The sequence below is a fragment of the Myodes glareolus genome, chromosome 14 (assembly GCF_982192425.1).
Source record: "Myodes glareolus chromosome 14, mMyoGla1.1, whole genome shotgun sequence".
NCBI classification, from domain to species: domain Eukaryota; kingdom Metazoa; phylum Chordata; class Mammalia; order Rodentia; family Cricetidae; genus Myodes; species Myodes glareolus.
In genome coordinates, this window is record NC_142039.1 from 75091672 (window position 1) to 75106653 (window position 14982).

Genomic DNA, 14982 nt, shown 5'->3' on the forward strand with positions numbered 1-14982 from the left:
CACCATTTAACCTCACACCTCCACAATCCTGTATTTAGACAGAGGAAAGATAGATGTCCAAAACTCCTTGATTGTTCCTCCAAATTAAATGCTAGTGACATTACTGAAGTCAGAGACACCACGTTTCAGAGGAGGAAGACTGTGCTCATCCTTGGCCTGTCTCTACCACAGAAGTATAACTGTTTTATAAAGACTCCTCTTGCCTGCCTTTCAGAATTGCTACAAATGTCCTCACTTTCAAAGTCTATAGAAAATTTCAAAAGAACAGAAAGAAGGAATTAGAAAACTATTTCACTCAACTGTTTTACTCAGAACTCTCTAGACTCAATCTTGTTGACTTTTAAACTTTGTATGTTTTAAATTTTTATCAAACACACACACACACACACACACACACACACACCTACAGAGGTCAGGGGGTAATTTGCCAGAGTCTGCCATCTCCTTCCATCATGTGGGTCCTGAGGATTGAACTCAATTTATCAGGCTTGGCATAACATGCCATTACCTACAAGCTAGCTCACCAGCCTTATTTTTGAAAGGTATTTTTCTAAATGAGGCATTTTGGTATTTCAAGTCAATTAAACCTCTGTTTAGATAATTAGATCTTATTATTTAATAATAATAAACCTCATAAAAATAACTTTTTCAAAGACATAGTAAGAAAAAATTCTATGAATATCCATGTAAGCATTGCAGCTGGGATGAAAAGGGCACCTGCCCCAGGGAGAGGTTTCTAACAGCTCTGCTCCGCTCTGGAGACGTGATACAGCTCCACCCCACTAGGGGAAAGCTTCCCCAGCAAAAGTGTTGTAGGTTCTTTACAGCTGGGCTCCACTCTGGCAAAAACATCACACTGCACAACAAACCTCACTAAAGAGATTTATTGGGAAGCAAGAATCCAACGGGGTGACTACCTTGGGTGAGAAACAGCAGCAAACTGAACAAGGTAAAGACTTTATATAGGGTTTCTTAAAGGGAGTGGATTTTTGTGGTATGATTCTGGGACAAACTCAGGGATTGGTGGCATTTCCAGCTCAGGGACTTCAGGAATTGGTGGGATTCTATGCTCAGGAATTGGTGAGATTCTGCAACCTGACTCTGGGACAAGTTCAAGGTTTGGTGGGATTTCAAGCCCTGGTCCTGGGGTCAACTCAGGGTCAGAGTGTTTTTCTTTGGCCTTGGGTCTAGTCAGAGGCAGGGCATTTTTTCCCTTTGGCCCCTTTTTACCATGCAATTCCTAACTACTACTTCTTTTCCATTTCAGTAGATACCACCAAAACCACCACCAGTAAAAACCACATTGGAAAGTTAAAATTCTCCCGTATTACATACACACCTACAGGGTTACATTAAAAGTGAAAAACAGCCTACCTCAAATCATTTCACTTTTTTTCCAAGTAAGTTATTTGTTCAATTTTTGCTAATTGTGATGATTATGTTTTTAACTTATAGGAGCAACAATCAGGCCGGCGATGTGACTCCGTAGGGCTGCCAGCAGTCTGATGTCATGGTTGATCTCTAGGGCCCGTGTGGTGAAAGAACCAACTTCTGGATGCTGTCCTCTGACCTGCACATGTGCACCTAGCATGAGCATGAATGCAGGTGGCACACACAACACACACGCTCATCATCGCCCTCATCATCACCATCATCATCATCATCATAAGCAATAAATGTTTTTGAAGTTACACAGGTAATCCTAAACATAATGAAGGACCTAAGCCTCTGAGTCACCATCTTACACTCTGAAAAGTTACACTGATTATTGACTGATTTCCTGTGTTTTCACAACTCACTCTGACATACAAGCAACAAGTACTTCTTATTAGACTGCAATTTTTTATATCTAAAGAAATGCTTATTGACGAAGATAAACGTGCAGACTTATCATGCTCACATTAAGACACAAGTTTAAAACAACCATGTCAACAGAGTTCCACAGCAGCCAAGGCCCCTACCTTCAGGGGGTAAGCTGTAGAGCTGAGCCACAGGTCCAGTCACAGGGATAATCGGCAACTCGAAGTGGAAAGAGCTTTTAATGGTTGGTAGTGGCAAGCGGTTTTTGGGGAAACACTTCCTCATTATCAGACTAGAGGTGTTGACAAGAGGATCAAGGGTCCTGACGGCCAAGCATTCCTGGTCAAACAAGAATATGTGAGTTAGTTAACAGCTCAACTCCACTATACTCAAAATGTAGCACAATAATGATCTCCTAGCAGAGACATCACATCTCCTAACACAATGCAGTTATAGAACGGCCTTCAGACGTACAAGACCGACTCAGTAGGACTTTCCTTAAATGTTCACTAGGCAAACAGCAGTGCTTATCTTTGGCAATGAGAGTCATCAAGCAGAGTCACTCAGGCACTGGGCCTAGCATGAAGAAGACAGAGCCACTGGGAACTAAAGCATCATGTGTACTGGATGCGCCTCTCAGAGCTGCAAGACGTCTGTCTGCACAGCTTGTAAGACAACAGGGGGCGCAGACCCCACTTCCACTGCTAAGAGCCTGGCTGCTTGGCCAATTGTCAAGTACAGGTGATTTGATGCTATTGTCAGTGACAACTGGCCTTTCAGTGGTACTTTGACATACTACACAATCTTCAACACATGACTAACTTAATTAAGCAGTCAAATTAAGGCCAAAAGTGTTAAAAACCACCTGATTCATCAACATACATCAAATACCAATTACTATATGCATCCAGGTGGTAAAAACAGGCATCTAGGATTGTTCCAGAAAAATGAAAACACTCAGAATAAACATGCCAAGTGTTTAGAAACCTTAACCACCATCATACAGAAAGGGTTGTTTATTGTGTGGAAAACCAAGAGAGTGCAACTTGAACAGGTGTCCTGTCATTTCAAAGGGCACAATATGGCAGAATACGGCTGCCCTGCAACTGCCCTCCACCCTCTGACGGTGTCCCCTACAGGGTCACTGACGTGCTGTCAGGGCTGTGTGCAGCTAAGATGCTAGCAGGGTTGGCATGTTACTTGTAGCTCTCATCTCTCTCTGTACCCTGTACTGAAAACAGTGCCCACGCTCACAGCAGATCTGTCCTGCAGCTAGAGCATCCTCAGATACCTGTGAGAGCACACGAAGCTAGGCCCATCTAGTCACCCCTGCAGCACAGGTCTACAAAAGCCCTCCCACTGTGTGCATAGTTTATACAGCTGCTGTGTGCAACCCATGCTCTAGACATGAGCACTTGTCACACTCTCCAATCATCTCTGAGGTCACATGTGAAAACCAATTGGGATTATTGGTTTTACAAAATTTTTAAATATATTTACAATATGTACACTTTCCTGAGTACTTACATAATAGTTCATTTTTCTAAGAGTCAAAACAATATCATTAGTGCATAAGCAGAATTGCGAATAAAAGTGACTTACTTGTGAAGTGTTGTACAGAATTTTCATCCCATTCGCATCAATAAATGCTTTCCTTCCCAATTTGATGTTTGTGACACTTTTTAAGCTCTGTAAAATTCCTTTCCGAATAAGCATGTTTCTATGCCGGTTATCATGGCGGTGCCAATCTACATAAATTGTTAAAAGCACTTGAACATATCCTCTGTCTACGGCTCTCCTGGCATTTGTTTCTTTAACAAGAAAAAATTGGGAAAGGTTATTTTATACGACAGGAGAAAACTTTAAAATGAATCAAAACAGTAAAATATCAATATTGTGATAAATTCCCAGACTTTAAAAAGAACAACCACATATTTAATAATTTTCTAGCAAAATAATTACAGCAAGTTCCAAAAATCGTTCCAATTTCTACACACATCCTTGCCTAATTATGCTATCACGATTTCCAGCTGAGCCTCCTTCCTAGCCAGGCTAGGGGGCACACCTGCAACACTCACGAGGTAAAGGCAAGATCACAAGTGTGAGACTGTCTTAAACAAAAAAATTGAAAAATGAGTGCATTTTACTAAGACAAGGTCTATAATTTTTTAAATGTTATACTGATTTAAAAACTGCACATATTTTGAAACTTACATGGGCCTTTTTCCTAAGACGAAAGCATAATGCTCTACTGACTAGCTAGGCGCGTGACTTTGTTCAAAGCAGTTGTCACTCTTGCTTATTTTCATGACAAACTCTGTGTTCCGATTAAAATTAACCCTACTGGATTACAGCTCATTACTTAGAGTAGTTATCTTCCCAGTGAAATTAGCTGTTCTAGATATTTCACAATTGTATAGATATCCACTCCTTAAAACACAAAAATTAAAATACAACTTGTTTTATATAAAAGGTAATAGTGTGTGATTAGAAAATAGTTCTTTCTAGGTACTAAAATCTTAACATAAAAAACTAAGTTTTCTGAAGTAAGTCAATCTTAATGGACTACAACTGTAAGAAACCCTAAATTTGAGCTGAGCTTCTTCCACTCAAGACGACTACCCAGAAGAACACACCTACTACAGCAGCAGCCCTGGAACACCTCCACGGCACCACACAGCCCTAGAGCTGCTGTGGCGGGTCTATGAGAACTGCAGGAGCAGAGAAGTGGAGCCGGCCCGCCTAGGGCTGCCGAGTTACAAACTCTAATCTCTCTTAACCTCAGATTTACCCACTAAGCAACCTTGGTTTATGTTATGGACCCCAAGATGCTGCTGCCTTTAACTGCCTAAAAGGATCATTAGTTCCCACACATGCTTGTGTAACCTCCTACGCTGATCATGACGCTCTGATTTCTCATAGGCAGGAGGTGGTTTCCGAGGAGAGCACTGTCAAATGCTCTATGATAAACTAGACGTGTAGTGCATGTCTGACATCAGCACCAGGGTGGTGGAAACAGGAGGATTGTCAACTTGGGCTATTACAAGACCTTGTCTCAGACAAGAGAGAAAAATAAAATCAAACAAAAAAGACCCTCTACTATATCTACAATAGCTAGTTTCCTACGAGGCTGTTATCTATATTATCAGTTCAATTTCTTGATTTGATCAACAAAATTTTCTTGTATTTTAGACTAGCGATCTAACTAGGTTGATAGACTGCTTGCCTATCAGGCACAAAATCCTGAGGTTCAGCCCCCCACACCACATAAGCTGGGCAAGCTGGTGCACATCTGTAATCTTGGCACTCAGGAAATGCGGGCAGGAAGATCAGGAACTCAAAGTCATCCTTTTCTACACAGCAAGGCCAGGCCAGCCCGGGATGGGTCAGACATTGTCTCAACAACAACAACAACCGAGAGTTTTAAGTGAGTGCACACTTTTGCTCACACCACTTGAAATTCGCACGCCTTCAGTAGCCATGAAGAAGACTTAGTTAACAACTTTTTGGCCACTGCAATATTTACAATTTTGTTTCTGCTGGAATCTCCAACAGCCTAAATGATACTTAGTGGGAATGTTTATATTTTAAAATGAAATGCCAAATAAAGGATTCATTATAGTTCAAACATGGGTGCTATACTGGCCTTTAAAAAATGATGAGAGCTATCTACAATCTTCACTGAGCACAATTAAAACAAATCAATGAAAGGGTTTTACTCAAACTCAGGGTACAAAAGTCCCTAGGAGTCTGTCTGTCCTTTCCTCTCAAAGCACAAAAACCTCAAGTTTTCCATTAAGCTGCATCATGTGATGTGTGTCTCAGTGAGGCCCTGCTCACACTCCTGTCACACTCATGCCTCTTATCCACACTTCCCTTACTTCAGAGAACAAATCTATCCTCTGAGCTAAGTGCCCCACGATAAGCAAGTTTTAATATAAGAGAGGATACTCCAAATGTGCTGGTCCATTTCAAACTATGCAGCCTGCCACATGCTAGTTTGCATTATTAGGGTCCTGTACTGTGTGTCCTGTGTGTGCAGCACAACTGGAAGAGATATTGCATACAAACTACTCATCAGATGCTTGGCTTCATCAAGTGTAACCCTGGTCTAAGTTTCTCACATCACAGACAAGAGGAGTTACCCCACTGTGACCTGTCCATTCCATCCCAAGGGTGAAAGTGTCAATGAGAATTCTGGTAAACAAAAAAAAAAAACAAAAACGTATTTTTAAACTTAATTTAGCTCTTTTTTTTTTTATAAAAACACAGGATCTTACTATGTAGCCATGACTGACCTGAAGCTCACTATGCAGATAAGTTAGCCTTGAACCTGACATCAATGACCCTGCCTCTGACTCCCACCACTGTGCCAGCAAGATCACAGTTTAATCATGTTACTATTAAAAATAAATAGCCATGGAAACTTAGCAAACAAAGTGGCCCCACCCTGGACAATAGTTTCTGAACAACTGCCTGTTATGTACTGGGAGAGGGGGCATATAAAAATCTATCAACAGAAATTTGAAGATGAAAGTCAAGATTAAATGTTAATTAAGCAACTGGTCATATGGGAAAATACTATGATAATGTTTCAAAGACATATTGAGCCTGTTGGTGAGAAAAACTTCAATACATGTAGCACATGTTCCCCAACAGCCTCAGAAGACACATCTCCCATGTTTCAGCTCTGAAGACAGAGCGAGTTCTGTGCAAACAAATTTATCACTGCTATAAATTTATATCATGTCACTTTTTAAATGGTATTAATGTGAATTTACAAAAATCAGTAAAAACAAAATTCCTAATAAAAATTACTATGTTAATTTATGTGATATGAAGATATGCATTATAATGACATGCTTATTGAGCTAGTTTATCCCATCCATTTGGATAATTTATTCAAGCACGTCATTTTTATATTTCTAACTTACTGACATAAGCATAAAGCCTTGCCATTAAAATAAAATAAGTAAATGTCATATAAACATCATTTTCTGAGAAATAAATCTGTAAATGAATATATCTTAACTTTGACTACAAGAAACTAGTTTAACTATATACACTAAATCTAATTTCCAGACTCTTGAACATAGATATATAGTTAGAATAGTTTAATTACTATTATTTCTAGTATTTAGAAACTTACTTGATTTTAGCAATGCAGCAAGAGTGTCTAAAGCAACCCTGTCAACACAACAAGAAAACACAAACAACAACAAAACTAGTGAAATGAATCTACAATAAAGGCATGCAATCTTGTCAAATATCATTTTGTCCATTATCCATTCCAAATCATTTACTCTTGCAATAGCACTCATTATCTGGTGTTTTCCTTGTGTACATACATCTCCCACACAGTTTAAAATTAAAGAATAAAATTAAAATAGTCAAAGTACTTGTAAAATTTAAAAAAAAATTAACATTGTCTTTATGTCAGAAATTAGATAAATGAAATCAATTACAGTATCTGCACTTGACTTTTGAGAGTACACAAACAGCAAAAGAGATGACTCAGGGGCCCTGGTTACAAAAGAATTAATAAGAACAAGTTAAAATGGTCTAGTTCAGACCTACAGAGTGCTTGCTACAGGTGTCTCTAACTTTCCTATGTAACGGCTGGTCAGTGCCAGGGGCTGGCATCCTGAGACATAAGGGATAACTGTAAACTGTGCAACTTAGAAGCAAAGCTAATTGTTATCCCTTCACAGGACACACAAAGAGTCCTAAAAGTTGAAGGTACACACATTTTCTTGAACATACTCAGTTACACACAATTATATCAGCTGTCAATAATCAGCCACAAAGACACCATTATCTATCACTGTAGAAAGTCTGTAAATCAAATGGTTTATAAAAAGTGGCTTACTAGGGGAAAATGTCCCTCAGTTTCAACTTCAGAAAAACAACCCTACATAGTATAATATCATCTCGTAAGATGTTAGCAACTACAATTTTCACTAAAATATGTGTACTATCAAGATTAAGCATTTCACTCACCATTAAGCATTTGTTGAATGCCTACTACACATTCCTTCTTCACTCATAGAAGTTAAAACAACAGATAATTTTATAGTCTATATTATATTATATAACAGATTGCACACATCTATGAAAAACTACTTAAGAAATTAAAACTCCGGTGATGAGGCAGCGGGTCCGCATGTTGGTGGTAAAGATGGAGCTGTGACCCAATGAAGAGATGCACAGACGGGAAGCGACCAGAAGGTCTGACTCACAGTTAAACCTAGAAACAATCACTGAACTACACCAGAAACAGATGTTTCATGGATGTGGAAGCTACAGAATCTAAACTAAACTACAGCATACCAAAACACACATGAAAAACTCCATAAGGAAACTAAACTAATAAAAGTCACTTGTTGATAAAGGTAATTACAAAATCAGAAAGGTATCCCTTTAAAGAAATCAACAAGGGTTACTGGTGAGCTGTGTGGCCGACCACTGCAATGCTCCCAAGAGCAAGCAGGGACTTACAGGGTGGCCAGGCAGCAGGAGCAGTCGCCTAGAAAGTACTTCCTGTTTGGGCAAAGGCCTCTGTGTATATCAGACAGTCAGGAATGGAACACTTCACATGGGAGGTGCTGCTGCTGCTGCTGTTGCTACTGGCCACCTGCAGTTAATCCCAAAGGCTAGGCTCTCCTTTGAGACACCAAGGTTGCCGGGACCATTCAGTGGGATCTGCATGTCACTCATCTACAGCCCTGCTGTGGTGGACAAGTCTAAAACATGTCTATTTGGAAGACAGAATAGAGACACATCTGGGAAATAAAGGAGACTGTCTGCTGCTCCGCAGGCAATGCTGAGAAGCAAGTCATTCATTACTGATGTGCCAAGAGCCTGCCTGATAGAAAGGTTCCTTGTCTGATGTGTAGGGGCTGGATGTCCATAATTCTTACAGGAGATTATGCAGGAGTTCACCAACCAGCACCATCTTACCCTCAAAAACAGGGAACACACTGCAATCCTCTCTAGAATGGAGAAAGAAAGGAGATTCTGTAAGAATACCCCAGGGCTTAAAAGCACAATGGTCTGCAAACCTGGCAGCCTTCTGGAATGTTGAAAATTCCCACAACAGCAACATGGACTAAACTGTTCTTACAATTCATATCCTCTTATAACCTTAAAAGTAACAAAAATAATCTGTGGGCCTGTAGACATAGAGTAGACACAAAACTCTACCTACCAAGCCTGAAGAGGAAGTACACCTGCATACGTCAGCTATTCTCTAGCTGTTCACTCCCTGAGGATGGACAGTATGCTATGTCAGATGGGGGTGTCATATTGCAGGGTGAAATCAAAGAGAACTAGGGACTCTGTCTCTCTGTGGCATCTTAACTTTTATTATGTAATTATACAGCCTCTACACCGTGGTACAACCACTGAAGGGTGCAGATCTGTGGTAGAGCACCTGATCATCATAGACAAGGTCCTAGATTCAATTCTGTTAGCAAGGGGGAGACTAGTACATGAACAGACAAAACATGTATTCCTCTGAGCATTCAAACAGTAAAAGCCGCAAGATCCATTCAATTCTTTGCATCTTTACATCAAGGAAGGGATACCACTGTGTATTTCTTGCCACATCAATATAACATTCTCTCTATCAAATGTTTTACTGCAGATACATAATGACCACCTGAAACAGCAACCTCAGACATAAGTACACAGAGAGAAATGAGTATATAAAAGACATTTCAAGGGACAAGGTACAATGAAGACAGCTGACAATATGGTGACGAAAGACCAGAACTTTCAAGAAATATTAACAAATGAAATGAACTTCATCATTGTTACAAGCTGAACTGTATTCCACATCTCTAACCTCAGGATCTAACCTCACCAGGAAACAGGGTCAGTGAAGATAAAATCCACTAACAGGAGGTCATGCTGTAGGTAGGCAGGCTCTTACTATCGTTTGCAGGACACCCTTAAAGAAGACATTAAGACAAACACACATGGAGAATCTATCTACTGAGGATGAAAGCAGAAGGCACGAAGCTGAGACTGCCTAGGAATGCTCAAGAATTGCCAACAAACCAGCAAAACTGGTGAGAAGGCAGGAGGAAGGCTCTCTCCATGGTTTCAGAAGAGGACAGCCTGCTGAGGACCTGAGATTGGGCGCCCAGGCTCTTCAACTGTGAGATAGTAAATGCCTGTCATTTCCAGCCACTAAATCAGCCTGAGAAACTAACGCAATGCAACGAATGCAACTACTTATCTTTTGCTAACTTTTATAAGTGAGACTGTGTGTGAGAGAGAGGGAAGCAGAAGAGGGAAGCAGGTGCCCTGGAACTGGAGCCACAAGCAGTTGTGACCCACTGAATAAGGGTGATAGGAACTAGACCTGAGCCTCTTCCAAAGTAGCAAGCACACGTTGACCACTGAGCAGTCTCTCAATCAAGACAATAACTAACTTGATTCCAAACTGTAAAATCCTTGAGAAAGGCTTCCTCCCAGCTGGCAGCTGTTTACAACAGGCTTGAACCATATAAAAGTGCTTCTGAGAGTTTCTGGTCTAAAACTAACGGTCGTTCTGATGTTTGTTCTTCAGGCAGGAAAGCTGAAATGCAAGCACAGCTCCAGCACCAGTGTCTCCGAGCTTCACCTCCACAGCTGCATCAGATAAAGAAATTAGCAGTTTGCAATCATCTTCAAACTTTTATCAAAACATTATTCAAAAGGTATAAAGTTGGTGCCACTGCTAGTGGCCCCTCAATCTGCCCCAGCCATGCAACTGTCAACCACAGTCAGAGGGACTAGTTTGGTCCTATGCTTGTTCCTTCCCAGTCCAGCTGAAGTTGGTGAGCTCCCATTAGCTCAGGTAGACTGTTTCAGTGAGTGAACCATCATGGTCTTGACCTCTTTGCTCATATTCTCATTCCTCCCACTCTTCAACTGGACTTTGGGAGCTCAGCTCAGTGCTCCGATGTGGGTCTCTGCCTCTGTTTCCATCAGTTGCTGGACGGTCTATGGTAATATTTAAGCTATTCATCAGTCTGACTATAGGACACCCTCTCCTCTACTGCTTAGGGACTTAGCTGGGATCATTCTTTCAGATTCCTGGGAATTTCTCTAGAGCCAAGTTTCTTGCTAACCCCATAATGGATCCCTCAATCAATAAATCTCTTTCCTTGCTCTCATCTCTGTCCTTCCTCCTTCTCGACTATCCCATTCCCTCAAGTTCTCCTCACCCCTCCCCTTCCCCTTCCACTCTCCCTTCTCTCCCAATCCCCATGCTCCCAATTTTGTCAGGCGATCTTGTCTGTTTCGATTTTTCAGGTGGATCTATTTATGTTTTCCTTAGGTTCACCAGGATTTATCCCTACTGCATGTACTCGTTTTTGGGGAACCTGTTCTCTTTGGATGATACCTTGCTCAGCCTATATATAGTAGGGAGGGCCTTGGACCTTCCCCAAAGCAATGTGCCTTACCCTCTCTGAGGATTGGATGGGGGTGGGGTGGGAGGGTGTATGGAGGAAATGGGAGGAGGGGAGGGAGTGGTAACTTGGATTGGTATGTAAAATGAAAAAAAAAGACAGTTCTTTTTTAAAAAATAAATAAAACAAAAGGAAAAAGTATAAACTTTAGCATAAAATTCTGAAACTCTATGACATTAATAAGCCAATGTCAATTCCTAAAATAAATTCTAAATACTAAACTTACAAGATAATATGAATTTATGAAAGTTATAAAAATCCTTACATATTTTAAATGAATGTTTCGTATTGGGTTAACTGAATAAAGATTCTCACTTTCCAAATATTTATACTTTCTCCTAGAGTTTTCCAATTTTTGTATTTTCCACCCAGAAGAATACTAACAAGAACCCAAAGGGCAGTCCACAAGCAATGAGGAAAGAACAGGGAGAGTAGTTGTTAATGAAGTTAGCACACCTACGTTAAGTTGGAGGTCAAGCCCAGCAATGACCTTCAACATGAGGTGGACCCTAGTACAACTTGACTGCTCTCCTTGTAGGAGAGCTTACCCAGGAAATCTCTTCTATTTCCCCTTCCCAGGGAAATACATGCGTACTCTTTGGCCCTCCTTGTTACCTAGCTTCTCTGGGCTGTGGATTGTAGTGTGATTATCCTTTACAGTTAATATCCACTTCTAAGTGAGTACATACCATGTTTGTCTTTCTGGGTCTGGGTTACCTCACTTAGGACGATATTTTCTAGTTCCATCCATTTGCCTGCAAATTTCATGATGTCCTTGTTTTTTACCACTAAGTAATACTCCACTGTGTAAATGTATCAATTTTCTTTATTCTTCAATAGAGAAACATCTAGGTTGTTTCCAGGTTCTGGTTATTATGAATAATACTGTCATGAACATAGGTAAGCAAGTGTCCTCGAGGTATGACTGAGCATTCTTTGGGTATATACCCAAAATTGGTAACGCTGAGTCTTGAGACAGGTTGATACCCAATTTTCTGAGAAACTGCCATACACTCCCACCAGCAGTAGAGGAGTGTTCCCCTTACTCCACATCCTCTCCAACATAAGCTATCATCAGTGTTTTTGATTTTAGTTACTCTGACAAATGTAAGCTGGTATCACAGAGTCATTTTGATTTGCATTTCCCTGATGGCTAAGGATGTTGAACAATTCTTTAAGTGTATCTCTGTGATTTGAGATTCTTCTGTTGAAAATTCTCTGTTTAAATCTGTATACCACTTTAAAATTAGATTATTTGGTATTTTGATATTTGGTTTCTTGAGTTCTTTAGATATTTTGGATATCAGCCCTCTGTCAGATATAAAATTGGTGAATATTCTCATTCTGTAGACTATCATTTTGTCTTACTGACAGTTTCCTTTGCCTTACAGAAGCTTTTCAGTTTCCGGAGATCCCATTTATTAATTGTCAATATCAACTGTGCTACTGACATTATATTCAGGAAACTGTCTCCTGTGACAATAAGTTCAAGGCAACTTTCCCCTTTCTCTTCTATCAGGTATGCTGTAACTACATTTATGTTGAAGTCTTTGATCCACTTGGACTTGAGTTTTGTGCAAGGCGATAGCTATGGGTCTATCTGCCTTCTTCCATATGCTGACACCAGTTATGTCAGCACCATTTGTTGAAGATGCTTTTTTTCCCCATTGTGTAATTTTGGCTACTTTATCAAAAACTGTAGGTGTGTGGATTTACATCAGGGTCTTCGATCTGATTCCACTGATCCATCAATCTGTTTTTATGCCAATACCATGCTGTTTTATTACTATATCTTTACAGTAGAGCTTGAAGTCAGGAATTGTGATACTTCTAGAAGTTCCTTTATTATATAGGATCGTTTTAGCTATCCAGGACTTTTTTCCCATATGAAATTGAGTATTGTTCTTTCAAAGTCTGTGAAGAATTGTGTTAGAATTTTGGTGGGTATTTCATTAAATCTATACATTGCTTTTAGTAAAGATTGCCATTTTTACTATGTTAGCCCTACCAATCCATGAGCATGATCTTTCCATTTCCTGCTATCTTCTCCAATTTCAGTCCTCAAAGACATAAAGTTCTTGTCATACAGGTCTTTCACTGTTTGGTTATAAACTAGGTTGGGTGGGTGGGGTGGGGTGGAGGGACAGAGGAAGAGAATAATGAAACAGATATTTTGATGGGGGGCAGTTTGGGGTTAGGGAGACACAATTTTTCAGGGAAACTCAAAGGAATCCACAAGGATGATCCCAGCTGAGACTCCTAGCAATAGTGGGGAGCATGCCTAAACTGGTCTTCTCCTGTAATCAGACTGGTGACTACCCTAATTGTCATCAGAGAGCCTTCATCCAGTAACTGAGGAAGGTGAATACAAAGATCCACAGTCAAGCACTGAACCAAGCTCCAGGAGTTTAGTCAAAGAGAGGGAAGAGGGATTATACAAGCCGGGCTGGGGAGGGGGCGGCGGTGACCAGGGAAACCTACAGAGACAGTTGACCTGAGTTCATGGGAGTTCATAGATTCTGAACCAATAGAGCTAGGGATCCTGCATGGGACCAACCTAGGCCCTCTGCATGTGTGTGACAGGTCTGTTTGTGGGGCCCCCTAGCAGTCAGATCAAGACTTGTCCCTGGTACTTGAGCTGGCTTTTGGAAACCTGTTCTCCATACTGGGCTACCTTGCACAACCTTGATGCCAGGGTAGGAGCTTGGTCCTACCTCAACTTGATGTACCATACTTTGTTGACTCCCATGGTAGGCCTGCCCTTTTCTGAATGGAGACAGAGGAGAGAATGGGGGAGGGGATAGATGGAAGATGGGGGAAGGGAACAGGAAGAGAGAAGGGAGGGGAAACTGTGGTCATTATGTAAAGTAAATAAAAAAATTAAAAAAATAAATACAAGCACAGTCACAGTCGGATGGCTTAGCAAGTAAAGGCACTTAGTGATAAGCCCAGTTACCTGAGTTCAAATTTGTGGAAGGAGAGGCCTATTACTACAAGTTGTTCCCTGGCCTCCACATGAACATCATGGAAACCACTGGTGCAAGTATGCACACACACGCATGTACACACACATACACACACACACACATATGCAAATAAATTAAGAAAGAAATTAAAAAATTAAAGAAAATAAAGATACAAGCTGAGGGCTGCACAGCAGTAGAAAGCTAACACCTCGAGCTGGAGTCCTGGAAGACACAGACTCTCAGTGCTGTGCATCTGTAACCTCAGCTCCCACAGCCTGACGGGAAGTGAAGACTGGAGCACAGGTAAGAGGCTGCTGGAAAGCTAGCCAAGAAGACAGTGCAGCAGCAAGAGCAACAAGAAAGGCCATGCTCCAAGGTGGAGGCAAGGGCCAACTGCCCAGAGTTGTCTTCTGAAGACCACAGCATGCCATGGCAACACATGTATACACAGATACACAGACACATGCACACTCACGCACACACACTAATTTAAATACCAATAGGAATAAAGAAATAAAAGGATAATTTAGGTAACTACATTCCTTTCTCAGAAGTTTTTGGCCTATTCCTACAAGGGAAACATCTGAAAATATCCCATGTGTTCCATTACAACAACATTCGTCATTGGTTTATTTGTGGTGCTTTATTCTGAACCCAGGACTAGCTGGGCAGTACCTCTAGCACTGCTGGTCTAAAAATGAATTCAAATATAATTTTGAAATGTTCTGCTTCTCCTATGAACATTTTATATTAAA

General features: G+C 40.7%; 1 protein-coding gene across 7 annotated transcripts in view; it reads right to left on the minus strand.

The window, feature by feature from the left end:
* Positions 1 to 14982, minus strand: part of Agtpbp1 (ATP/GTP binding carboxypeptidase 1) — a 115873-nt gene that overhangs the window by 60997 nt on the left and 39894 nt on the right. For all 7 annotated transcript variants that reach the window (XM_085699639.2, XM_085699634.2, XM_085699635.2 and 4 more), the window contains 3 exons: positions 6950 to 6987; positions 3403 to 3611; positions 1962 to 2139 (listed from right to left, as the gene is read on the minus strand). In XM_085699639.2, the coding sequence (XP_085555765.1) occupies positions 1962 to 2139; positions 3403 to 3611; positions 6950 to 6987 (425 nt within the window). The remainder of the gene's footprint in view (positions 1 to 1961; positions 2140 to 3402; positions 3612 to 6949; positions 6988 to 14982) is intronic.